The sequence below is a fragment of the Pogoniulus pusillus genome, chromosome 2 (assembly GCF_015220805.1).
Source record: "Pogoniulus pusillus isolate bPogPus1 chromosome 2, bPogPus1.pri, whole genome shotgun sequence".
Classification (NCBI taxonomy): domain Eukaryota; kingdom Metazoa; phylum Chordata; class Aves; order Piciformes; family Lybiidae; genus Pogoniulus; species Pogoniulus pusillus.
In genome coordinates this window covers 31,165,697-31,191,800 of record NC_087265.1, presented here as the reverse complement: position 1 = coordinate 31,191,800, position 26,104 = coordinate 31,165,697, and the positions used below count along the sequence as shown (strand labels likewise).

The 26,104-nt window shown below is 49.6% G+C and overlaps 2 protein-coding genes across 5 annotated transcripts in view; one reads left to right on the top strand and one right to left on the bottom strand.

The window, feature by feature from the left end:
* Positions 1-17,274, top strand: part of LOC135187353 (RNA-binding protein 44-like) — a 49,285-nt gene extending 32,011 nt beyond the window's left edge. Inside the window, 2 exon segments of the mRNA XM_064165985.1 lie at positions 1,964-2,102; positions 16,278-17,274. Coding sequence (XP_064022055.1) covers positions 1,964-2,102; positions 16,278-16,533 — 395 coding nt within the window. The 3' untranslated portion in view covers positions 16,534-17,274.
* Positions 17,275-19,608: 2,334 nt separating this feature from the next.
* The window catches only part of UBE2F (ubiquitin conjugating enzyme E2 F (putative)), a 102,073-nt gene continuing 95,577 nt past the window's right edge, over positions 19,609-26,104 (bottom strand). For all 4 annotated transcript variants that reach the window (XM_064159191.1, XM_064159182.1, XM_064159195.1 and 1 more), the window contains one exon: positions 19,609-21,113. In XM_064159191.1, the coding sequence (XP_064015261.1) occupies positions 21,063-21,113 (51 nt within the window). In that variant the 3' untranslated portion in view covers positions 19,609-21,062. The remainder of the gene's footprint in view (positions 21,114-26,104) is intronic.

The window sequence follows — 26,104 nt, the reverse complement described above, 5'->3', positions numbered from 1 at the left end:
GTGACCTCTTGGGATGGCACCTGAATCTCCCTTGGTTGCTGGTGCGCACTCAGCCATGTCACTTTTCCCCTTGATTCGTCCAGATTTGAAAGGATGGGAAGGGGAGGGAAGCCTCACAGCCATCAGTCTTCCCTGAGCCTGCCAAGAATGAGATTTGCAGTCCAGCTCTTGTGTAAAATTACTGCACCTTCCCTCCTCCTTCCTCTTCTCCTCCTCCTCTTCTTTCTTGTTCAGTGCTTCACTTCATCGTCTCAAACCTTCCCATTTTGGAGTGGGGTATGTGTCTGGCTGAAGTCGTATTGTGCAGGTGCTGTGGAGTGAACCCTGGGTGGTATCACCTGGGGAGAGCCTTAAATTACAAGAAGCTTGGTCTTATTATTGCAGCAGTGAGAGTTTGCTGCTCCCTAACCCCCTTCCCTTGGCTTGATAACCCAAGTTGTCTTATGTTAAGCCAAACTGAAGCAGCTACTACAGCATGGGGCAGTATGGGAGTCCTGCAGCCATCCAAGAACCTTGCCCAAGTGTCTGGGTGCCCCTCACCACCCAACTCCCCCAGTGGATTCTGAGTTCCCACCCTTTGCCATAGGATGCTGATACCTGAGCACTCTCTGAATCTAGGGCTGCAGAGGCATTGCTCAAGCAGGGCATCTACAAGGTAGGAGCTGCTTGGAGGTGTCCTGTGGCCTTCATATGCAGATTGCCAAATAGGTGAATATATTCTGTTTTGTTAAAAGGTAAGATAAAAATACAGCCCCACTCTTCCATGCAGTTATTCACACACAGCAAAAAATAGAGCTGGTATGTGATGCCTGCCTGCAATGTACTCCAGGAGCTGCAAAGGCACTGCCTGGCACATTGGGACCAAGGGCAAAGTATTATTTATAGCCAGGCTCAGTAAATCATTCCTCTGAAGGCTTTTTCTGCTCCCTCTTTGCAGCATTACTGCCCTTATCCCTTTCCACTCACCAGTGACATTACACTAATTGTACACAAACTCCCAGGGAAGGAAGCACCACCTCTTTCTTCTCTGGTCCCAGACCAGAAGGCACTATGTGGCAGGGATGTGTACCCAGAGGTGAATTAAATCAGGGCTGTGCGAATGAGTTTCACTGCTCTGCTCTTGTCCCTGTGCTCCATTGGAAAGCGTAGAATCATAGAATGGCTTGAAGTGGAAGGGACTTTGAAAGAACATCTGGTTCCAACCTCTCTATGGGCAGGGACACCTCCCACTAAACCAGGTTGCTCAAAGCCTCATCTAGCCTGGTCTTAAACAATTCCAAGGATGAGGTGTTTGCAGTTTCTCTGGGCAGCTTGTTCCAGTGCCTCATAGTAGTAAAGGACTTCTTCCTAATGTCCAATCTAAATCTACCCTGCTCTAGTTAAAAACCATTGTCCCTGCCCTACCACCACATGCCCTTATAAATAGCCCCTCTCCAGTTTTCCTGTAAGCCCTTGTCAGGTGCTGAAGATGATATGAAGATGAGATGGATAAATGCTTTTAAGTGTGGTACTGTGCAGATGATTTTTAAGGGATCCATTACTCATCATCATCAGCAGCATGGTACTTGCTGGGACACGAGGAGTTACTCCCCAGCTGCCCCCACACCCTTCTTCATTTTGTAAAATGAAAAGACCTGGGAAATTACAGCCCAAAGATGTGTGTCTGGTGATCAGCAGAGAATAAGTCTGTGTCCTTATGTGTGACTTACCTGGTCTGTGCTGAATGTCGGTTTATCTAGCGGCAGGCCCTTGGGAGGAGAACAGAGAACGATGCTGCAGTGTCAGAAAGCTGAGAAGAGGGAAATAAAACCCCGAGAAGGAGGTTTAGAGGAAGCTGGTTGAGAGTGGGGTTGCTTTGATGTCCAGCTTTGCTTTGACAGATGGCCTCTGCATGAAAAGAGCCTGTGGTTGGGTCCTGACCCACCAGGGCGGAACCTAACCCCACTCTCTCCTCATCCCCCAGCACATCACTTCATCGCGGCGACAGCATGCCAGGAGGCAGACTACGGCTGGATGATCCGGCACTACTGCCTGAAGCAGTTCCAGCTCAGCATGGAGGGCATCGGGCAGCGGCTCTGGTGCGACTGGGATGAGACTGTGGGGTAAGTGAGGTCCCTCTGCTGGCCGCTCCCTTTCAGCATCCCAGGACCAGCTACACCCATCTTCGGGTTTGGAGTGTCAGGAGGTCAGCGGTGGGTTTCTTTCATGGTAGGGAAAACAAGAGAGCCATTTCACTTTGCTTTGCTGCTGCTGCTGCCCTGGAGCCATTTCTGATGGATCCAGCTGCAGGGGCTTCCCCATCCCAGTCACTTGTGCAGGGGCAACAAGGTGGGTTTGGAGGGGACAGTAGTGAATGTTGTCTGTCTAGACTTCAGTGAGTCATTTGATGTCCCACCCATAAGATCCTCACAAAGAAGCTGGTGAGGTGTGGACTGGCTGAGCTGGCAGCAAGGTGGGTTGAAAAGTGTCTGGGCCCAGGGGGTGGTGATCATTGGACAAAGACTAATTGGAGGCGAGCAATTAACAGGGCACCCCAGGGATCAGTGCTGGGTCCAGTCCTGCTTAACCTCTTCATTTATGGTCTGAGTGACAAGGAGTGACATCGTAACCAGAGTGGGAGGAGTGGGTCATGATGCCATTCAGAGGGATCTCAACGGGCTGGAGAATTGTGCTGATAAGAACCTCCTGAAGTTCAAGGGGAAGCACAAAGCCCTTGCACCATGTGAGGAACAATTCCAGGCACCAGGACATGCTGGGGGCACCCAGCAGGGAAGCAGCTTTTGAGAAAAGCCCTTAGAGTCCTGGTGGACAACAAGTTGAACAGGAGTCAGCAGTGTCCCCTTGCAGAAGATGAATGGAATCCCAAGGCTGCATTAGGAGGAGTTCTTCCCCCAGGCTGAGGAAGGCACTCCTTCCCTCTACACAGCATTGGTGAGGCCACCCCTAGAATGCTGGGTGCAGTTCTGTGCTCCTCAGTGTGAGAGAGACCTGAACATACTGGATAGACTCCAATGAAGGCCTGCAAATATGATGAAGGGACTGGAGCATGTCTCCTGTGAGGGAAGGCTGAGTGAGCTGGAGCTGCTCAGCCTGGAGAAGGGGAATCTTAATAAATGTCTGAAGGGAGAGTTCAAAAAGGATGCAGCCAGTGGTGCCACTACTCAGTGGCGCCCAGTGAGAGGACCAGAGGCACTGGGCACTAATGAAGCAGGGGAGGTTCCCTCTGAACACCAGGAAACTCTTTTTCACTGTGAGGGTGTCCAGGCACTGGCAAAGGTCATCCAGGGAGGTTGTGGAGTCTCTTTCCTTGGAGATATTAAAAAGTTAGCTGGATATGCCCATGAGTAGGTTGAGCCCTGCTTGAGCAGAGGTGTTTGGATGAGATGAGGTGGACCTCCAGAGTCCAACAGTTTTCAACATAAGTAGTTGAATGAGCCCAGCACAAGCAGTGCTTGCATATGAGGATGTCAGCCTTGCTTGGTACAGTTCTGTCCATATGAGGAAACCCCATGGCCCAGTGGAGGAACTTCAGCAGGACAAGATCACTTGTGCTGGGTATTAATAAGGCAGTAGACTGTAATCCCTGTCACAGCTCCGTTACCCCTTCTGGTGACTTGATGGGCATATTTTGCATGAGTTTGTTTGCTTGTTTTTTTCCCTCAGCACTCAAGTTCTTCAGACAGTCCAAAATACCATAACTCATCTTGGAAATCTACAATCCACAGAGATTCTCTCACATCCTCTCTTTTGGAAAATCTCAGGCTGTCCCACTGGACCTGCCAAAAGCTGTGTGTTGAGGGAGAGGCTGGCATGGTACGACGTGGCAGTCTTTGCCAAGCCTTCTGTTTGTAATCAGTGTCAGGGAATTAGTGGTGATTTGTGGCTCAGGAGCAGCAGAGATGTGGTCTGCTTTCCTGGTGGAGCACTCAGCAGCATCCTTGTGGGGATAATGAACCACAGAATCACAGAATGGTAAGGTTTGGAAGGGACCTCTGGAGATCATCTAGTGCAGCCCCCCTGCCAAAGCAGGGTCACCAAGGGCAGGCCACACAGGCATGCAGGTGGGTTTTTAAAGTCTCTAGGAAAGCAGGCTCCACAGCCTCTCTGGGCAGCCTGCTCCAGTGCTCTGTCAGCTTCACTGTAAAGAAGTTTATCCTCATGTTGAGGTGGAACCTCCTGTGTTCCAGCTGGTATCTGTTGCTGCTGATCCGAGCACAGTGAAAAGAGACTGCCCCTTTCTTCTTGGCACCCACCCTTTAACAACCCCATGCAGAGATACAGGCTGGGGTCGGAGTGGCTGGAGAGCAGCCAGACAGAGAGGGATCTGGGGGTGCTGATTGATACCCACCTGAACATGAGCCAGCAGTGTGCCCAGGTGGCCAAGAGAGCCAGTGGCATCCTGGCCTGCATCAGGAATGGTGTGGTCAGCAGGAGCAGGGAGGTCATTCTGCCCCTGTACTCTGCACTGGTTAGACCACACCTTGAGTACTGTGTTCAGTTCTGGGCCCCCAGTTTAGGAAGGACATTGAGATGCTTGAGCTTGTCCAGAGAAGGGCGACGAGGCTGGTGAGAGGCCTTGAGCACAGCCCTACGAGGAGAGGCTGAGGGAGCTGGGATTGGTTAGCCTGGAGAAGAGGAGGCTCAGGGGTGACCTTGTTGCTGTCTACAACTACCTGAGGGGTGGTTGTGGCCAGGAGGAGGTTGCTCTCTTCTCTCAGGTGGCCAGCACCAGAACGAGAGGACACAGCCTCAGGCTGCGCCAGGGGAGATTTAGGCTGGAGGTGAGGAGAAAGTTCTTCACTGAGAGAGTCATTGGACACTGGAATGGGCTGCCCGGGGAGGTGGTGGAGTCGCTGTCCCTGGGGCTGTTCAAGGCAGGATTGGATGTAGCGCTTGGTGCCATGGTCTAGCCTTGAGCTCTGTGGTAAAGGGTTGGACTTGATGATCTATGAGGTCTCTTCCAACCCTGATAATACTGTGATACTGTGATATTTGTAAACACTGACCAGATCCCCTCTCAACCTTCTCCAGACTAAACAGTCTCTCAGTCTTTCCTTACAAGATATATGTCCCAGTCCCTTAATCATCCTTGTAGCTCTCCTCTGGACACTCTCTAGTATATCCCTGTCTCTCTTGAATTGTGGAGCCCAGAACCGGGCACAGTACTCCAGATGTGGTCTCACTGGTGCAGAGCAGAGGGAGAGGAATACCTCCTTTGACCTGCTGGACGGAGGGTGATAAGGGAACCCTACTTAATGCAACAGCATCAGGAAGAGCAGCGGTGTTGCATCTGGGGGAGGTGCTGCTCTGTGGGGTCACATTTGACTCCTCTTTTGATTTCTGTATATTGCAAATCACCTGAATGATGCTCGGTTTGGATCAGCTCTTTCCTGTTTGTCGTCAGCAGAGCTGAATCTTTCAGTACCACCCTGGTGGAAATAATTTTTCTGGTGGGGTAGTTTAGATTAAAGCTGCAAAGACCAGTCCAGGGACGTCTGTGTTTGGCATGAGGGCCTGAAAAGAGGAGAAAAAAAACTCAAACCTGAGCTGGGTTTGTGCCTCACACAGCATTGTTGTGCTGCCACCTTTCTCCGGGCAAATAAAGCAGTGGACAAACATGAGCTCTTGTGACACAAGGGGGGATTGAGGTCAGTTGGAAAGGATGAGCAGATGTTGCTGTATGCCCTGAGTGTTTTGCACAAAAAAATAGAGGGGTTTGTAAGATTTTGGTTGATTCCTGCTTCGTGCCCCTTTCTTCTGTGCCAAGTTAATCTACATCTCTGTGTGTGTGTGTGTGTAAGCAGACATCTATACGTATATTTAGTTAGCTTTGAGTTTTCTTTCCTCTTTATCAGTGGCAAAATGGAGGGGAAGAATGGTTCTGGTTCTAAAAAAACGTCATCTGCTCCTAAAAAATATCCAGGGACGCTGCCACTGCTCCACCCCCAGCTGCACTGGGGGTCTCTGTGGGACTCGCACTCCATTGTCTGCTCTTTTGGAGGCACCCTCCAGATATGGTGAGTGGCAGGAGAAGGTGATGACTATCTCCTCTTGTCTCCTGGCTGGCCTGGGGTGACCTCCTGCCCCTGGGGTCATCTCAGCAAAGCTGTCCCAGCAGCAGGATCTTGCTTTTGGTCCAAGTTAGGTAGTGTCTTCAAGCTTGATGAGATGCAGTCTACCTCCTCCTCCAGATCTTCGGCACAGCCCTTGCACAGGAAGCAAAGGTGTCTTTAAGAGCTTGTTCTTTATCTCTGGCATCCTGGTTTGTTTCTAAACAGCTGCCACTAAACTTGTTATCCTTGAGGTACTTGGAGGAAAGGTTGATAAACCTGCAGTGGTTAATGTGATTGCATGAGGCTGTTTACTCCGTGCGAGCACATGGCTCGGGGTTGTTTAAGAGATGACATTCCTCTGATCCCCCTGTGCCCACAGGACACTGGGAAAATTGGGTGGAAATAGCTCAGCTACTCTGTAAATAAGCTTCTCTGCAAGGATACGAGTTTTGGGTGTCCACCTCACTCAGTGCTCTTGCACCCTGGGCGTGCATGAGACTCACCATTCCCTTTTAGGAGTAAAAGTTGTGTTAGATGGCCCAGCAGGAGTGGGCAAGGGGACAGCATAGGTCTGGCAGATCACCACTGACTTTATGGGGAAGGATTTTACTTCCACCAGGTGTCAGATGAAGAAATGAGAAGAAAACACCTGCTCAGAGCCTGATTCATAGAATCATAGAATTGTAAGGTCTGGAAGAGACCTCAAGGATCATCTAGTTCTGACCCCCATGCCACGGGCAAGGACACCACACACTAGATTAGGTTGCTCAGAGCTCCATCCAGCCTGGCCTTAAAGACCTCCAGGGATGGGGCTTCTACCACCTCCTGGGGCAACCTGTTCCAGTGTCTCACCACCCTCATGGTGAAGAACTTCTTCCTAATGTCCAATCTGAATTTACCCACTTCTACTTTTATTCCATTCCCCCTAGTTCTATCACTACCTGACATCCTAAAAAGTCCCTCACCAGCTTTCCTGTAGGCCAGTCTCTGCATCTTTCCCCAAAAGAAGGAGTCATGTTGCTTGAAACCTGTCTGAAATTAGAAGAAATGTGTGAAGGTTTTGCCTCTGATAGGACCTGTAGCACAGCAGCACCGAGCTTGAAGCCGTGGCTTCCCTGTGCAGCTTTCAGTGGGGAAATGCCCGTTAGGCACATCACTTACTGCTCAATTGAGAATGACACGATGGCAACATCTGGATAAATTAGTTGTCTCAGAAGAGTTTGTAATTGTGCTTTATTGGTCTTATTTGTAGGCTGCAGATTTTCCTCCCATCGGTGGCATTAACCAAGCGCTTGCATCACTCTGGTGCTGCTGTGTTCAGATGTAATGCAGGGGTCTTGCTGGGCCAGGTGAACTTGGGCTTGGACCACACGGACAAGCAGCCACTCTGAAAAGTCTTGCCTGACACTGTTAAGCTTTCTTAGCTGTGCTTATCTGAGACAAGTTGGAGGGGGTTATATGCCAGTCTTTATTGTGTAAACAGGGAACTCATGTGAGCCATCGGATGTTTCAGGATTGGGATGCCAGGCGGTCATTCATTCAGTAATTCATTCCAGAATAATCATAGAATCAACCAGGTTGGAAGAGACCTCCAAGATCATCCAGTCCAACCTAGCACCCAGCCCTATTCAATCAACTAGACCATCGCACTAAATGCCTCATCCAGTCTTGTCTTGAACACCTCCAGGGACGGTGACTCCACCACCTCCCTGGGCAGCCCATTCCAATGCCAATCACTCTCTCTGGAAAGAACTTCCTCCTAACATCCAGCCTATACTTCCCCTGGCACAACTTGAGACTGTGTCCCCTTGTTCTGTTGCTGGTTGCTTGGAAGAAGAAACCAACTCCCACCTGGCTGCAGCCTCCCTTCAGGTAGTTGTAGCCAGCAATGAGGCCCCCCCTGAGCCTCCTCTTCTCCAGGCTAAACAACCCCTGCTCCCTCAGCCTCTCCTCATAGGGTTTGTGTTCCAGGCCCTTCACCAGCTTTGTCACCCTTCTCTGGACACATTCCAGCACTGTGAACACAGTTTCCTGGGAAGGGAGAAGGACTGCTTCTGAGAGGTGCTTTCCCCTGAGTCATCTGGTTTCCTTACCTCTCATCAACCCTAAAGGAAGGCCTTGGATGCTCCTGTTTGGAGCCATGCATGCCATTGCCTGCACAGATCAGTTGCCCACCTGCCTGGTCTCACCAGCCCCACCATGGCATTTCCTCATGAATCCTTGGCCTAGGAGAAATTTAGACCAAGCACTCTGGTGGGTTTTTTTTCCAAGCCTTGCAGCCACCTTGATGTTTAAATCTGGAGCTGCATTGTGGTATGATTCTATGGTGGTGGCCAAGCTGCTCTGACCAGGAGCTCGGCTGTGTGTGACCAATGATCCTGAAGATCAACGTGGCTATTTTGATTCCAGGTCCAGATCAACTGGTGTGGTGGGTGGCTGAGCCAAAGCATTAGCTGTGGTTTCCCCCAGGGCAGCTATTTTGGGGATGTGGAGCTCTGCTGGTAGAGCTGAGGCTGGTGGAAGGGTTAGGCTGCCAGCCCACTCACCCATGAATGCATCAGCAGGGCTGACGATTTGCAGATAGGTTTGCTGCATGGTTTTGGCTTGTGGTGGGCTAGGGCACAGCTTTGCAGAGTGGATTTGCACAGCACTGGTTCACTGAGCAACAGCAAGCAGGATGGGATGGTGCCTGCTGCACTGAGCCCTGTGCAGCTGCAGCTGTCACTCCCACTGAGCCAGGCACCTTCACCCCAAATATATCCACCCCATGGCATGCCTGCAAATCTCTGGGGAATGCTTCCCCCTCGCTATGGGCATCCTGTGGGAGAGGAGCTCACCAGTGGAGGGCTGACAGCTGCAGCCAGATCCAGAGATGAGGGATGATGCTGCCAGCTGCCAGCACGTCTGGTGGCCTGCCCAGCTCCTACCCCTGCCACAGGGCTGCTCTCACAGCTGTCAGTCTACTCACAGCCTGTCTCCAGGTTATTACCCATTATCTTATAGAAAACAGATGGGTCTATTATCTTGTAATCTCATTACATACTTCTGGATACCTCTGCAGCATGTCTCCAAGCTTACCCTGTAGCCCTGCAGAGGATGAGGTCAGTTTTTGCTTTTAGTTTTGTCAGTGGTTGGATATTTTTCCCTTCTAAAGCAAGGGGTTTAGGGAGGGAAAGTCCTGATGCTCATGTCCAAAGGGAGAGCTGGCTGGTCCTGTGATCCCCAACCAGCATCCATCGCCTAACACCGTTGGCACCCAGGCACTGGCAAGGAATAAATGGCAGATCAGATTCCAGTCTCAGTTGCAGTGGTGAAAAAACAGAGGCATTGCTTAGGATTTACAGCACTGTGAGCATTCAGATCCCATCACACCATCAAACAGTCCTTGACTGCTTCCCACCAGTGGCTTGACTCTGTCCTGCCCACGGGCGGTTGTCCCCACATGGTCCCCGTGCTTCATGGCCTGTCCCTGCTGCAGCATCCTTTAAACCCAAACTGCTTCCATGGCAATGAGGAAGCCACTTTTAATTGCAGTTCACACTGGGTAGGGAAAAAAAGATACCTAGAACTATGCACAGCTGCATTTTGGAGGGTTGGGCTGCCTGTCTCCCTGCTCCAGCCTCTGCTGGTGGGATGGCTTGGGAAAACCTGCCCTGACCCCAGTGCTGCCCTACAGCAGCTCAGTAATTGCCATTTGAAAGTACTATTTGTGGCAATTTAGCAATTCAAGCCAGTCTTTTAAGAGCTCTTTAAAGGATTTTAAATCAAAATGGTAGTGTTTAAGGCAAAAATGAGAGAGAGGAGGGAGGGCAGGAGAAGAAGTCGGTGTTGGCAACAGACCACTTGCTTCTTTCCCTCTCCCTTCCATGTCGAGTGGTCTCTGGGGACACGGTGACCATTACTATGAGTTAAGGACACCCTCCATAATCAGCACTCCTTCAGCCTGAGCAGCCCTTCATCTTGATGTGTAGGTGAGCCCTCAGGAGCTGCTATTCCCAGGAGAGCCCTTACTGGGATGGCAGCAAGTTTTGGCACTTGAAAAGTACTGAAGAGACTCAAGTCCAGCTAGGAAAAGAGAGCATGACTTGGATATGCTTCTCCTTGAAGCTGCCAAGCTCTCCCTGGGGTCAGGGAAGCAGGCCCAGCCTAAGTGCTCTGGCCAGGACTTTCCTGCAGATACAACTGGACAGTTTTCGTGAGAGGCAAGGAGAGATTTCAGAGTCTCCCATGGGTGGAGATATGCCTGATGGCAAGGCTTTGGATGCATGCTCTAATTACAAATATCATCCTAGCTAACTCTTGCATTGCTGATCACAGGGTGTTAGGAATTGGAATTGACCTCTGGAGATCATTGAGTCCAACCCCCCTGCCAGAGCAGGGCCATAATCTAGTGCAGGTCACACAGGAATGCATCCAGATGGGTCTTGAAAGTCTCCAGAGCAGGAGACTCCACAATCTCCCTGGGAGCCTGTTCCATTGCTCCGTGACCCTTACAGTAAAGTTCCTCCTCATGTTGAGGTGGAAGTTCCTGTGCTGTAGTTTATACCCACAGTCCCTTGTCCTGTCACAGAGTGCAGTTGAGAAGAGTTTGTCCTCTCCTTGACACCCAGCCCTCAGATATTTATAAACATTTATTAGAGTCTTCTCTTCACCAGACCAAAAAGCCCCAGATCACTCAGCCTCTCCTCATTGTGCACATGCTCCAGCCCCTTAATCATCTTCCTAGCTCCCTGTTGGACTCTTTCGAGTATATCCCTGTCCCTCCTGAACTGGGGAGCCCAAAACTGAACACAGTATTCCAGGTGAAGTCTCACCAGGACAGAACAGAGGGGAAGAGAACCTCCCTCAATCTTCTGGCCACAACTCCTCTTAGTGGACCCCAGGATCCCATTGGCCTTCTTGGCCATGAGGACACATTGCTGTCCATGGATAGCTTCTTGTCCACCAGGACTCCCAGGCCCTTCTCCACAGGGCTGCTTTCCAGCAGCCTGGCTTTTGGTTGTTTGGAACAGCACACAGCACATAGCTTTATTCTGCAGCCACTATTTGTAGCTCCTGGCAAGCAGTGGTAGAAGCACCTGCTCCTTTGGTTACCTCTTGCTCCCAGGTGGGCTGGGAGACTTGGAACCACCAAGACAGATATGGCATCCTTAGACTTTCTGCCAAGCTGCAGGGACATACCACAGTACAGGTTTCTGGTCCTGTAGCTTCTCTACCTTCTTATTTACCCTGACTGAACTGGGTCATCACAGAGCTTCCTGAAAGCCCAGCTAGGAATCTGCCCTGTGGTTAACCCCACCCTGCTTTCTGTAAGGGCCATTAGTCTCTGCTTCAGCTGTTTGCAGAGGGTCAGCCTCTTGTCTGTGGGGCGAGCAGGAGGGCAGGCAGGGCACAGGTACTCCTCTGCAAATTCCCACCTCTGGTCTCATTCAGGGTCGATGGCCTTCAGGTCTCTTAGGTCCTCCCTGCAAAACTTGTCTGAGCGTTTTGCCAGGCGTTGCAATCCCTGATGGTACTGACTTGAGTTTCTGTGCTTCACCATCACCTCCTGGCTGGTCGTGGCTGCTCCCAAGAGACTCCATAAATAGCCAGCCCTCTTCTCCCTCCTGCCACCTGGTCAAGGGTTAGGGCTGGGCTGGCCACTGAACGAGTGCCAGATGCTATTAACCCCTCTCCCTTCCCAAAGGGAAAGAGGGTAGGGTCAGAGACGCGTGGGATAGAAATCTAAACCAGCTTTAATGACAATAATGACAATAAAATCAAGTATATACAGATATGAGCAAAGCCAGTGTCAAACCCAACCCCCTGATGGCAGCTATACCATCTGCTGTGGGCTGGCGCTGGGGAGGTCCCAGGCAGGACTCAGTGGCAGAAGGGAACTGGATTCAGGAGCAGAATTGCGGAACTGGATTTATGACTTCACAGATCAGGATCAAAGGCAGACTGGACAGAGTCCTCCTTGGACAGCAGCCATTGAAGAAGAGAACTTGACCCTCGTGGTCCCTCAGTTTTATACCAAATCTGATCTGTATGGACTGGGATACCTCACTGGTCAGTTTAGAGTCATCTGAACTGTCCATGTCTTTCTGCAGCTGCAACCTCTTACTGACCCTCCCAGCATGGTACCTTGGTCTGCACACCAGTCCTTGATCACAGGCACTGCCTGTGAAAGTATGCCCTTAGCTGCCCAAAGTGCAGGCACTGAGTAGAGACTGAGCTGAAACCTAAAATCCCTGAATAGAATGAGTCCTGCTTTGATTCAAACCAGGACACAGCTGCCCTCGCAGTGGCAGCCTGAGCAGCCTTCTGCCCGGGGCTGCAGTTGCAGAGCCGGAGGCATGCTGTGCTCCTCTGTTTCTGCAGCTGGCTCAGTCACCACCTTTGCACTTTGCTTCAGGTACTTACCTCCCCAGGCTGCAGCCAGCAGCAACACTCCAACCCCTGCAGTCTCCCTGGCATAGCAGAGCATGACGTAATGGCTCTCCACAGCACTTGAGGCTGAGTGGTGATACCTTTCTCCTCCTTGCACAGTGATCATCTCTGGAGGCTTTTTGGTGGTTGTTGTTGTTGTTGGGGTTTTGTTTGGTTTTGCTTTTTTGTTGTTGTTGAGGAGACAGTGTTTTGGGAGGTACAGGCAATTAGTGATGGGACAAGAGGGCATGGTCTGAAGTTGCACTAGGGGAGGTTTAGGTGAATATTAGGAAGCATTTTCTCATGGAAAGGGTGATGAGGCACTGGAGTGGACTGCCCAGGGAGGTGGTGGAATCACCATCACTGGAGGTCGTTAAGAAAAGACTGGATGTGGCACTTGGTGGCATGGTTTAGCTGATGTCGTGGTGTTAGGTTGTAGGCTGGACTTGATGATCTCAGAAGTCTTTTCCAGACTCAGTGATTCTGTGATAGAGGCTTGCAGCTGAGCTGTGGGGTTGTCTGAAAGCCAAAAGCTTGACTTTCTGACTGAGGATTACCTGTTTCTGGACACCACAAATAGCAGCAGCTCTCAGAGCTTGGCTCAGCTTTGCCTGGCCAAGTATGGCTGGGGTACCTCACTCTCCTGAGCTTGCTGTGGGGTGACCAGGGGAGGCCAGAGCAGCCATGCTGACCAGGAAAGCAGCCTCCTGAGATGTTTCACTATCAGCACGGGCAGAATTCCCCACTGGCACCACACTGGCATGGTGCTAATGTAATAAAGCGACTCTGTTTGTGAGGAGAGAGGAAACCAGATGCCACTTTGGAGATGCAACAGGATGAGCACTCTCCATGAGCTCAGGGCTGCGGCTGGGAAGAGCATGCTGAGTCCCAGGCGTCAACACTGCTGCTCCCCTTCTGCGTCAAGCAGCAGCCTGGGTCTGAGTGGTCTGGATTATCTGTGTCCCAGCAAATGGGTCCTTTTGGTACCTTCTGTGGTAGCTGGTGGTGCACTTATGGCCAAGAGCTCAGCAGCCCTCCCTGGCACCTCTACACTTCTAGCTGTTGCTGAAAATGTGTCCTCTTTACTTCCTGCTTGCTCCTCACTGGGCTTTGGGGGGGTATGTGGAGTTGATGAACAACTGTGCCCAGGATGCCACCCTGCTCCTGCTGTGGACACAGTCCCACTCAGAGCAAGGTTGCTTCAACAAAGTCAGGGAACATGAAACTCATAGACTCATAGGATCAGTTAGGGTTGGAAGGGACCACAAGGATCATCTAATTCCAACCCCAGAAATGGCCAGATTTGAGGTATCTTAAGTCACAGCTACAGACACCCCATCAGGATGGCAGGACTTCCTTCCATGTCTGGACCTCATGGCCACCTTCTTGTCTTGGGTCGGGGGGAGGGTGTCTGTAGCCACTCTTCTTGTGTCCATCCTCTCCCCAGCTGGTGCACACAGAGCCTTCGAAGCACTGCAATACAGCTGCTAGCCCAGAGCAAAGTGTAACTGCAATTTATCCTCATCTGCTGACACCACTTTGCTTTGGCTACTTGCACATCTTCACGTACCCTGACAGGAGCAGCTATTTATCAGCACGAAAGGCCGTTCGCAGCCAGCTTTAAAAACAGCTTTGATTCACTCCTCTGTTAACTCTTTCGCTCTGGCTCGGGAAGATCCTTTAGCACCCGAGCTCTCCCAGGGCCGCCGATGAGCGAAGGGGAAGCGGTGATTTTGCACATGGGGATGCTGAGCAGCAGCTGCTTTGCGCAGCTGCAGGCGCCCCCGTTCATTAAATCAGCGGGCTCCGGCGGGGCTCTCTGCCGCGCTGCCGTGCGCCCATGGTCAGGGCAGGGCAGCCGCCCCCCGGTGAGCCTGCCCGATGAGGGGCAGACAGCCTGCGGCCAGCAGCTCGCAAGCGGCTCGTCGAAGCATTTCTTCCCCCGGGCTGGTTTTAAATTGAACGGTCGGGTTTTCAGTTGCTTTGCTTCTCTAGGATTAGGTGTAGTTGGGATGGGAGGGAAAAAAAGATAGATATAGATACATATACATATATATATAGATAGATCTCTCTCTCTATATATATATATACACACTTCTATGCACAGCCAAGTTTAAACCAGGATTTGCAGCTCACGGTAGCACCTCTCTGTCTTTCTAAAGGGCGGTTTGTTGGGCCAGCAGAGGGGCTGTACTCTCTCTGTGGTACCTCCTCCTCAGGGATGCTCCTTGTTTTCCAAATATATGATTAAAAACCCCAAACAACAACCGACCAAACTTAAAAAATGGACTTGGTGGTGGTCATTGAGAGGTAGGATGTGTGGTGGCCCTGCAGACCTGTAGAGCAGGGTACTGGAGATTGATGAGCTTCACAAGGCATATGCCACCCCCAACCCCCACACTTCCCCCATTTTTTTTTAGGCAATTAAAATGATTTAAACTAGATTCTAGGTAGTCATTTCTGTTGTCTTTTGGATGAACTCACACAAGCTAAAGAAGGGAGGAGCCTTGAAGGCCAACAGCCAGGGGAGGTGCTCCGTGGCCCCCAGGATGGGTTTTCTGAAGGTCTTTGCCTAAAGGTCTCAGAGGGTTATGTGGGTCCAGTTGGTGTCTTCTAACAGCAGCAGCCCAGCCATGAAATCCTGCAAAGAGCCCACAAGGAAAACCAAACAAACCTTGCATCTGTTTGGCCCCCCCCCCACCCCATAAATACTATTTCTGTTTTCCTTCTGGAAATGAAACCTCTTTGTGCTTTTGCCTGTGGGTGAGCACTGAAAAGTGTGATCAAAGTGACAAAACCTGACGGGTGTTAAAAAAAAGAGAAGCTATTTTTATACCTGTCTACTTACACTCTCAAAAAAGGAAAGAAAAGATATCTAAAAAAAACCCCAAGTGACTCAGATGTCAATCTCAGAGTCTCAAATATGCACACTTGGAATAGAACTTGCCCAGGTGGCCAAGAGAGCCAGTGGCATCCTGGCCTGCATCAGGAATGGTGTGGCCAGCAGGACCAGGGAGGTCATTCTGCCCCTGTACTCTGCACTGGTTACACCACACCTTGAGTACTGTGTTCAGTTCTGGGCCCCCCAGTTTAGGAGGGACATTGAGATGCTTGAGCGTGTCCAGAGAAGGGTGACGAGGCTGGGGAGAGGCCTTGAGCACAGCCCTACAAGGAGAGGCTGAGGGAGCTGGGATTGGTTAGCCTGGAGAAGAGGAGGCTCAGGGGTGACCTTATTGCTGTCTACAACTACCTGAGGGGTGGTTGTGGCCAGGAGGAGGTTGCTCTCTTCTCTCAGGTGGCCAGCACCAGAACAAGAGGACACAGCCTCAGGCTGTGCCAGGGGACACTTAGGCTCGAGGTGAGGAGAAAGTTCTACACTGGAATGGGCTGCCCGGGGAGGTGGTGGAGTCGCCGTCCCTGGGGCTGTTCAAGGCAGGATTGGACGTGGCACTTGGTGCCATGGTCTAGCCTTGAGCTCTGTGGTAAAGGTTTGGACTTGATGATCTGTGAGGTCTCTTCCAACCTTGGTGATACTGTGATACTGTGAACTATAGAATTGTTTAGGTTGGAAAAGACCTTTAAGATAGAAAGTGTCCAATTTTTGTAGGATATATTTTTTTAGTCTATATTGCAGATCTGATTACATATATAAAGTTATAGATAAGAAACAATAATAATCTATTTTAATAATAATATATGCATAGCCAATACTGTTTTTTCTATAAGAGAATGTTTCTGTTGTACAGGGTGGCATGCTCATGTCCCGTTGCTGGTCCCTGATGGCACCCCGCTGCCTTTGTCTGTGTTTTGCAGCACCTACGGGGAGCTGACGAACTGCACGGCGCTGATCGCCGAGAGGCTCGACTGCTACTGGCCCAACCGGCTGGTGGATGAGTTCTTCGTGGCCGTGCACAAGCAGTACTTCAGGAACTGCTCTCCCTCTGGCCGGGCGCTGCACGACCCTCCCAACAGCATCCTCTGCCCCTTCATCTTGCTGCCTGTCCTCGTCACCCTGCTGATGACCGCGCTGGTGGTGTGGAGGAGCAAACGCAGCGAGGGCATCGTGTAGGGACGTCCTGCCACCACTGTAGGGGTGGGATGGGGAGACCACCCTCTCAGAACATGCCTGGGGTTTTTGGGAAACCCTGGCAGAGGGGCATCCTGTGGTCAAGGTTCCAAGCCCTGGAGGCAGAGACAGCAATGCCACCACTCCTCCCTCACCCAGTACCCTCCGCACCACACATGTGCCTCTTGCCCGGTGGTTTCCAAATGAATCCATTTAAGACACGGCTGCTTGGCGAGGCCTTCACGGGCTGTCTCGGTGGCAGGAAGCCCTCTCAGGGTACTGGGCAGCACAGCTCACTCCGGGCAGTGGCATCTGCCTTTGCCAGATGGTTCCCTCCCAGCACCCACTCCCAGCATCGCATGCCAAAAGAGGAAAAACATTAAAGAAAACAGAAGCGATTAGAAAAGAGGGTGGGGAGGGTGAAATGCTGCTGCTGGGCCCTGTGGTGCTGGCCTGGCACTGGGAAGTGCCAGCGGGTGTGAACTGCAAAGTCTGTGGGTCGGGGCAACAAAACCGCCACAGCTTCCCCTTCCTGCATTGGTTTTTTCCACACTAGGAAAGGCATCTTCTCCCCGAAGCCCCCAGCACAAGGAGCAGGCCTGCAGGGGGTGGGTGCTGCCTGTGATGGGAAGCAGTGGGTGAAAGTCAGCAGTGACACCAGTGGTGGCCTTGGCAGTGCCCTGGGGCTAACAAGCAACGGGAATAAGGTGCTCTTTCTACCTAAATAAATACAGACATAAAGCAGGTGCCTGTCTGGTGCACAGCATCACTGCTCAACCTGTGAAGACTGGGGTCCAACTGGATCAAGGGGGCCTCACCAGATAGTCTTCCATGATCCTGAAGGCTCTCCTAGAGTTTCGACCCCCCCATGTCATGGGCAACTTTTGGGGTGGCATTGGAAGTCCCAGGGGTGGGTTGGTAGGGATGAGTGGGATCTGCCCCTCTGAGGCAGCAGGGTTGCTGGAGGGCAGTCCTCACATGTGGGTGGGTGAGTTGGAGATCCAGACGGGGGAGCAGCAGGATCAGTTCCCCTGGTGGGAGGCTATGCAACACCTGGGAGTGGACGACCCCCTGAAGCCTGCCACTCCTCTTCAGCATCCCTGATTGCTCCTCACCATTCTAGACTCCTTCAGTGTCTTGCTGGTTCAGGAAGGGGTCCTGTGGTGAGACCCAGCCACTGTACCCTCTGGTTCTCCAGAACTGCCAAAATCCTATGTGCTGGGCAATGGGAGCCCCATCTGACCCAGCCAGGCTAAGCTCTTCTGGGATACTGCAGAATTCTTTTTCCTTTGCCATTCGATATTTAGGGCATTCTTCAAGGGCAGCTGAACAATTAAGAGAATAAATAATCAGCATTATTTGGTGGGGAACATCCTGGGATGTGGAAACTACAATCTCTGCAGCATGGAAGAGCTGAACAGACTCTTTTGGAAGATGGTTACCCATCTGGGACAAAAATAAATATTAAAAAAAACCCAAACCAAACAACAAACCCACAAGAAAAAAGCAGTAGATGGTTGCAAAAGCTTCCCAGAAGTTACAAGAGCTGATTCGCACCCAAGTGCTCTTTGCTGAGGAGCCTCCATCTACTGACCAGCCCTAGGGGAACATGGCAATTTGTGGACGTTTAGGAAAGTTTGCTTTGTGCCATCACCAGATACTGGGAAATATTTCCTCTCTGACAGGGTTATCAAACATTGGAATGGGTCTGCCCGGGGCAGCAGTGGAGTCATTGTCCCTGGGGGGTGTTCAATCTGCTGTGGACCTGGTGCTTGAGGACATAGTTTAGTGTTAATCCTTCAGTACCAGGTCAAAGGTTGGACTAGATGACCATTGAGGTCCCTTCCAATCAGATATATTCTGTGATTCTATGATTGCAGAGGGCCCACAGGGGTGGGGGATGGAGATGAGCTCCCTCTGAGATGGCTGTAGGAGTATTTTGGACACGTGCAGTGAACTGTGCTCCTGGGGACACCCCACCTTAGTGGCTCAGTGAGAGGTGGAACTTGAAGGTGGCTGGAAGGAGCACAGACTAGTTACATCTGCACAAACACACATATAAAGACATAAAATTACATACAAATTTATATACAAACCAGCTCCTTGGTCAGGAACAAAATATTTTGGTTTATTTCCCTGGACTGTGAGCTAATAGGGTCTGCTTTGATGAGGTGTAACATTTGCCTTCCTTCGTTTACTCTGGATGGGAAGAAATTGATGCTTGGACTACCTCCTACAGTATTTCGTAGTACCGAACTTTAATACTCTGCTCATTTCTTCTTGGTAAGCAAAAATAGAGAGAAGGAAGTATACAGCAGGACTGCAGGGGAAGGTAGCCTTGGCTTGGACCACTGCAGCCCTAGTTCCGTGCTCACAGGGGCTGCTGGTGCCACAAACCTGCTGCACTCCCCACTGCAGCTGCTCCTGACTCTTTGTAGCAGCACCCTGCATTTTCCCTGCCCTGGGCAAGAGCAAGGAGGCAGGAAACAAGGCCTTTGGCCCCTTGTGCTGAAGGATGGAAGACGCTGTAGTACCAGGGTGCCACTACAGCAAGAGGGGCTCATCTTTGTAATAACAAAGTGGTTCACTATTTTCAGACAAAAGTAGAAGAATCTTTTGATTCAGTAGGCAAAAAAAGGAACATGTCATCCAACCTTCCCATTTTTGTTTTGTTCCTCACCTTCCCTGACATTACTGTTTTGGCAGAAAAGATCTCACACCAGAGTTGCCTGCTTAAAACAATATGCTGCTCCACGATCCAGTGGCAATGCTGCCTGAAGCTGAGGCTCACGACAAGGCCTTCCTGCATGCCAATCCTTGCATTTCCCTGCTTTCCCAGACCTCCAGAAACATCGACAGGAGCCTCTGAAGCTGTCAGGGAAAAGGCACAGGGAAAACTTAACAAGCAAGGCTCCACCGAGCTTAGAATCTGCAGCCCAGCTCTGGCTCACTAATGATGGAGATAATTTTGATTTCCTCCAGTGTCTGCAGAGGAGCAGCAGGAAAGAATGAAGCTTAATCACTTGGGGGGGACAAAACGCCAAGAGCCCCCGCCAAGCATTTTACACACACACTTGCTGCGTATGAAACTACACGAACATTTATTTCTATGGTTTATCTAGTTAGAAAAGCATGAATCAGTTCCACAACACCTCCTCTCTGTGATCCCACAAGCAAAACGTGTTTGGGTCTCCAAGGCTACGCCGATGCCCCAGCGAGGCAGCCCCGGGCGTCGCCGGGGTCAGCGAGTGAGCAGCAAGGAGCTCTGGAACATGACAGGCAGCAGACAACTTCTCATGGCATTGACGCTGAAGTGATTCCTGAGGTACATGCTACTCTCTTCTGAGGCATCTCTGCTTGCACAGACTATGTGTTTGACACACAGCTACTTACAGAAAAGGCAATTACAGCATCATACCCTTTCAAACAGCTGAGTGCCTAGCAGAGGGTGCAGCGCCTTGCTGTTCTCAGCTGCGCTATTAGTCATTGGCTTTCAGTGCACGAGTTTGAAGAACACAATTAGGTGTCCTCCAGCTAATGGTGCTTGAATTTACTTCCATCAGATCAAACAGCATCTGATGCTCCCTCACCAGATCCAGATCAGAAAGCTAAAGGCAGATTTCTTACAAAACAAAATCAAACCAGACCTCCCTTTCATTAAACTTGCACAGAAATATATAATATAGATATATATATAATGTTACTAATACTACACATTTACTTAAGTTACAGATTAGCCTGTATCTCTTTTAACTACGTCACACAGCGAACAGGAACAAAAATAAAAGTCCAACCAAACAAAGAGTACTGCAGCCCAAACAGGAGCTGAAAATAACAAGGTAAAAATTTCAAACCTGTGACAAAAACCCAACCAACCAAACACAGAAGTACTTACATCAAAGATGGGCCAGAATTTCACCAGCAGAAGCAAAGCTTGGGTTAGCAGGTGTGTTCTGGCAAGCTCTACGCCTCAGCTGACGACTCTTGGAAAAAGCTTTTATTGTCTCTGCTCGTCAAAGGCAACAGTTTTGTCACTTGGTTCACAGGAGACCACTTTTTTGCCAACTCCAAGTGTTCCAAAACCACACCACCTTTTCTGCCTGGGGTTTTTGTTGCTGGGGTTGCTTTTGTTGTTATTTTTGTTCTGTTTTTCCTTCCACTCCCTTCCCCCCAGTCCCTCCCCCCAGAACTAGGCAAGAGTTTCTTGTTAAAAAAAAAAAGGTGCAATTACAACTTCAATAGGGATTTCTTTTCACTTCTCAAGCATCTCTCATCAATAGGATATACAGTACGGTTCAGAAGAGTAAACATTTTTAAATGTAATCAAACAACTTTTTCAACCAACATACACAATTTCTTGCTGTATTTATGCTGAACTCTCCTTTTAACATGGACAAGTTATTATGTTAGTTTTCTTCTTCAGTACAACATGGACACAGGACTAGTACAATCCGGGCTGGTTTTGTGGCTGTTGTTGAAGTTAAGGACAACTCTAGTGTGGAAGCCATGCTCCTGCCATCCATCTCCCTTCATCATCTTGCATAGCGCTTAATGTAATCTTCAACTTTATTCCGGAAGTCCTCCTAGAGGAAAGCAGAGGCAGAATTACCCTCAGCAAGTCAGAGGGACTCAGGTAGCACTACAGCAGTGGTGGAAGCCCACATTAACAGTGGTAAGACCAAATTCCCATCAAGCAAAAGGCCTGCTGCTCTCCCTGAGGTTCCCAAGGTGGCAAATAAGAACTGAGACAACAGCTCCAGTCAGTGCAAGATGTTGTCTCCGCTCTGCTGGGGATCTCCTCTAGGGACTGAACTGAGTATCTTTGTCTGCCACCACCAGCTATCAGTGCAGGCATAAACAAGACTCTGTATTACAGGTTGCTTGTACCTGGTGGACAGATCTCAGCATGGCAAAGATGTGGGCACGTTTCTGGAGAAGAAAGAGAAGTTGACCCTACTGGATAAACAAAGAAAGGCTTTGGCAGGAGCTGTTACAAAAGCTGCAAGCTCTGAGTCAGCTCTGTCCCAAATACTCATCCTGGCCTCTCCCTGTAACTGCACGATACCACAGCTAGCACAAAACCAAGACACCACCAGTCACAGAATGGGACCTTGGGGATCATCAAAGCCCAGACCCTTGCTAAAGCAGGGTCTCCTAGAACAGGCTGCACAGCACAGCAATACCCAGGCAGATCTGGAACCTCTACAGTTCTCTATCACTGCTTTTTTGGTCTTGTCATTTATTACAACCTAGAGAATTAAAAGTTCATTAATCCAAGTCACTCATTTGATAAAGTGGTTCAGAGGGAACAGATTTCTGTTGAGCTAGCAGTGTGCTCTTGTGGCCAGGAGGGCCAATGCCATTCTGGGGTGTATTAAAAGGGGTGCAGCTAGTAGGTTGAGAGAGGTTATCCTCCCCCTTTGTCTGGAAGAGGCCTCATCTGGAGCACTGTGTCCAGTTCTGGGGCCCTCAGTTCAAGGACACAGAACTGCTTGAGAGAGTCCAGCACAGAGCCACAAAGATCACAGAACCATAGAACACAGAACCATAGAATCAACCAGGTTGGAATACACTTCCAAGATCATCCACTCCAACCTATCACCCAGCCCTGTCCAATCAATTAGACCACAGCACCAAGTGCTTCATGCAGACTTTTCTTGAGCACCTCCACGGAAGGTGACTCCACCTCTCTGGGCAGCCCATTCCAATGCCAATCACTCTCTCTGGGAAGAACTTCCTCCTAACATCCAGCCTATACCTCCCTGGCACAACTTGAGACTGTGTCCCCTTGTTCTGTTGCTGGTTGCCTGGGAGAAGAGACCAACCCCCACCTGACTACAGCCTCCCTTCAGGTAGTTGTAGACAGCAATGAGGTCACCCCTGAGCCTCCTCTTCTCCAGGCTAAACAACCCCAGCTCCTTCAGCCTCTCCTCATAGGGCTGTGCTCCAGGCCCCTCATCAGCTTTGTCACCCTTCTCTGGACACATTCCAGGACTGCTACTTAACCTTTGTAGCTACAGAAAAAACACACATTTCTGGTAGTTTATAAAGCATGGAGATGCCGAGAGAGACACATTCTGACACAGTTTCCTCATTTGGTCCTTTTCCAAGCCAGGATGTCAGACAGATGCTACTCTCCTCTAATGTTATTCTGAGTCTGAACCTTGCCTTGTGTGCTCACAGCCTGTTGTTAAATATAGAATCACAGAATCATTCAGGCTGGAAAAAAACTTTCAGATTGAGTCCAAGCGTTAGCCTAATACTGCCAAGTCCACTGCTAAACCACGTCCCTAAGCACCACATCTACACATCTTTTATATACCACCAGGGATGATGACTGAACCAGGCAGCCTGTTTCAGTACTTGATGACCCCTTCAGTGAAGAAATTTTTTCCAATGTCCAATCTAAACCTCCCCTGGCACAATTTGAGGCTGCTTCCTCTTGTCCTGTCACTTGTTACTGGGGAGAACACAACAACCTCCACTTCACTACAACTTCCTTTAAGGTAGTCATAGAGAGAAAGGTCTTCCCTCAGCCTCCTTTTCTCCAGCCTGAATGACCTCAGCTCTCGCAGCTGCTCCTCATAGGACTTTTTTGCTAGACTCTTCACCAGCTTTATTGGCCTTCTCTGGGCCTGCTGTACTGTGTTCAACACTAACAGATTAAGTGGCCTGTGCCCCAGATTCAAACAGGGGAGTAACAGTAAAGTGCTTTTTTGTTTCCAGTTTTCTATGCCGATTAGAATACAAAAATACCAACACACGGAGACCCACCAGATAGAGAGGTTTTGAAAGCAGCAGAGCTGCCTGGAGAGCAGGGGCCACGGAAGCACTGAAATCCTCTACTTACCAAGCCATGGGTCTGATTTGATTAGTCTGTCTGCCATGGCCTGGGGGCTGTCAGCAAGGCACCCTCCTGCTCTAATCAATGTAACTCATTAGCTCCAGGTTTGCTGATACATGAAGTGGTGCCCTTCAAATGCACACTGAGCGTCCCAGTCAGTCCATTCAACTTAGCTATTTGCTAACAGACTGCTAACAGACAGCATTTCCTGCTCCCTGTAAATAACGACTGCTCCAAGTCCAAGGACTCCAATATTGGCTCTTTTTGACTTTGTCTGTCAACAGTAGGTAAGAGGTGAGCACCACAATATTCACCATGCCTGTGTGCTAATACTGCTAACAAGTACTGAAGGGAGACGAGGAGCTACTCTCAAGTGTGAAGCTTGTTTTAAAACTGGGGGAATGGGCAGGCCATTGCAAGAGCATGCAGAAACCCACCCTGAAACCTGAAACACACTTAAAATGGAAACAGAAATCATCAAAGCTAAGTCTGTCCCCTCAGCTAAATGTGCCCATTTCTAGCTTGTCTACACCACTTCTGTGCATCCCTTAAGTAAAAAAGCATTTGGATTTACCCCACATCCTGATCAGTTTTTAGCTATATGCTGCCACTAAAACTTCTGCTAGACATCACAGTAAAAGTAGCAGTAGATCCCTTTTGCTACAGACAGCCTTGCAATGCATCACTATGTTCTTGGCCTCAACAGCATGCTTCAGTCAAACAGTTTCCGACCAGCTACCTTTACACAAAAGTTTGGTTTTCTACCATTGACTTTTTCCAACAGAGAAAGCACAAAGGTTATTTCATGGTTAAAGTCACAAATCAAAGGAAGGGAAAAAAAAGAAGCATCAAAGAAGAACTCTGAACCACCAGGAACACTGTCTTTGGTTTTGTTTTCCAGCTGATCAGGTGCATCACAGAGATGTTCCTGAACTGTATCTACAGTGCTCTGGAATCTCATATAAATTTAAAATGCAATTTAAGGCCACAAATATCATAGCTGTGGAAACAAAAATATAACTGCACTTTAGGGAGAAAACACCCACCACTAAAGGCTCTTCTTGAGAGAGGAAGAAACAAAAGCAGAGAGCAAAAATTACATGCATCCATTACAGGAAATCACTGTAAGAGAACTGACATCTCACATTAAGGTAGTAGGAGCCCAGGTGCAGAGAGCAGCCCTGCAAAGAACAGAAACCAGTTCTTTAGGGCTGCAGAAATCCCTTTTCTCCTTAGAGACAGGCTGCTTGTGCTTCTGAGGGGAAAGGAGCAGCTACTTTGGTACACTACAGCATCTGCTAAAAGCAATATACTGTATATTTACTTTTTAAGTCTGCTGCAAGCACACCATCTCCACACTCATACATGAAAGGTGCTAAGAAGCTAACACCACAGAGACAATGCCATCTTCCTTTTAAATAGGATTTCAGATACCAGGCAACTCCAATCCTCAGATGAAAGGTACGACTGTCAAGTGTCACATTAAAGTGTCACTGGGAACCACACCTGTTCTGAGTAGTTCCCAGGTCTCAGGCTGCCTCAGGTAAGAAGAGCCTCTAGGTACCTTGAGTCTGTTAAAATACCACACAGACAGAAGAAAAGTGACCCTGTGAATTTGTTTTCAGCTCTGACAGTGTGGACTATGTTGATAATAAACTAGAACAATTCCTCAAAATGGCAATCCTATGATGGAAACCTCTCACTTCCTGGTTGAGGCGGTCTGGACTGACCACTTGCAGCAGCAACAATCACTGTCAGCCTGTTTTGGGACACTACACTATCAGAACATGTAGGTCACAGCCTTGCACCTGATAAATGAAGCCTTTTAGACTCATCATGTTAGTAGGTATAGAGGTAAATAAAAGGCAGCTAGCTCCACACACCTCAGCAATAATTAAACTGGTGACACTTCCTAGTAGTTTCTTGCTGGCTTTGCAACCATTCATGGTCACCAATTAAATTAACCAAGTGCTTGACTCTGTGTTATTGCCTATTATCCCTCTGAGAGACAAGTCACTAAAAGAAACTGGGCTCAGAAACACCACTGTACATGCAGCAGGCCCAGCTGCAGCTTCACTCCAGTATCTGAGAGCAGCACAGAGCATCCTCCACTTACAAGACTTTCAAATGGGAAGATGGGCTCTCAGCAGTGATCTAACAGAAGCAGGGTTTCTGTGAAGAGGGCAGTCTCCAGAAACCCCACTGTCACTCAGGGTGACGTGCCAGATGAAGGAACTGACAGCATTGGCAAGAATTTATTAGCACAGTACTCGCTGCATGTGAACCTGGCTGCTGAACAGGAGGTTCTCAGCCCATCGCTGTAATGCTCCATCTTCACAGGCCATATGGCTTAACAGCTCCTGATTAACAGGGGGCACTTTTCTACGTGCACATCTGTTTATGTGCAGTGCTGGATAATCAGAAGTAACAACAATTAATCAGAGCAGCACATATTCTGCATTATGAAGAGGCACATTCAAAATCCTGCTAGGAGTGCTCATGGGGAGTGGAGCTGGAGACGTGCTGTTCAGCTGAGACATGGATGCTGTGTGGAAGCAGCTGTTACCAAGCAGTGGAAGCCTGCCCTGCCACTCTCTGTGATGCAAAGTGGTGTATTTTACCATCTCTAACTTCCCATCAAGGCCAGATGCTACATGTTAAGACTACCAGAGAGATGGGGAAGAGAGCAGGTCGTGACAAACACCTGTTATTTTCCATAGGACCCAAAGC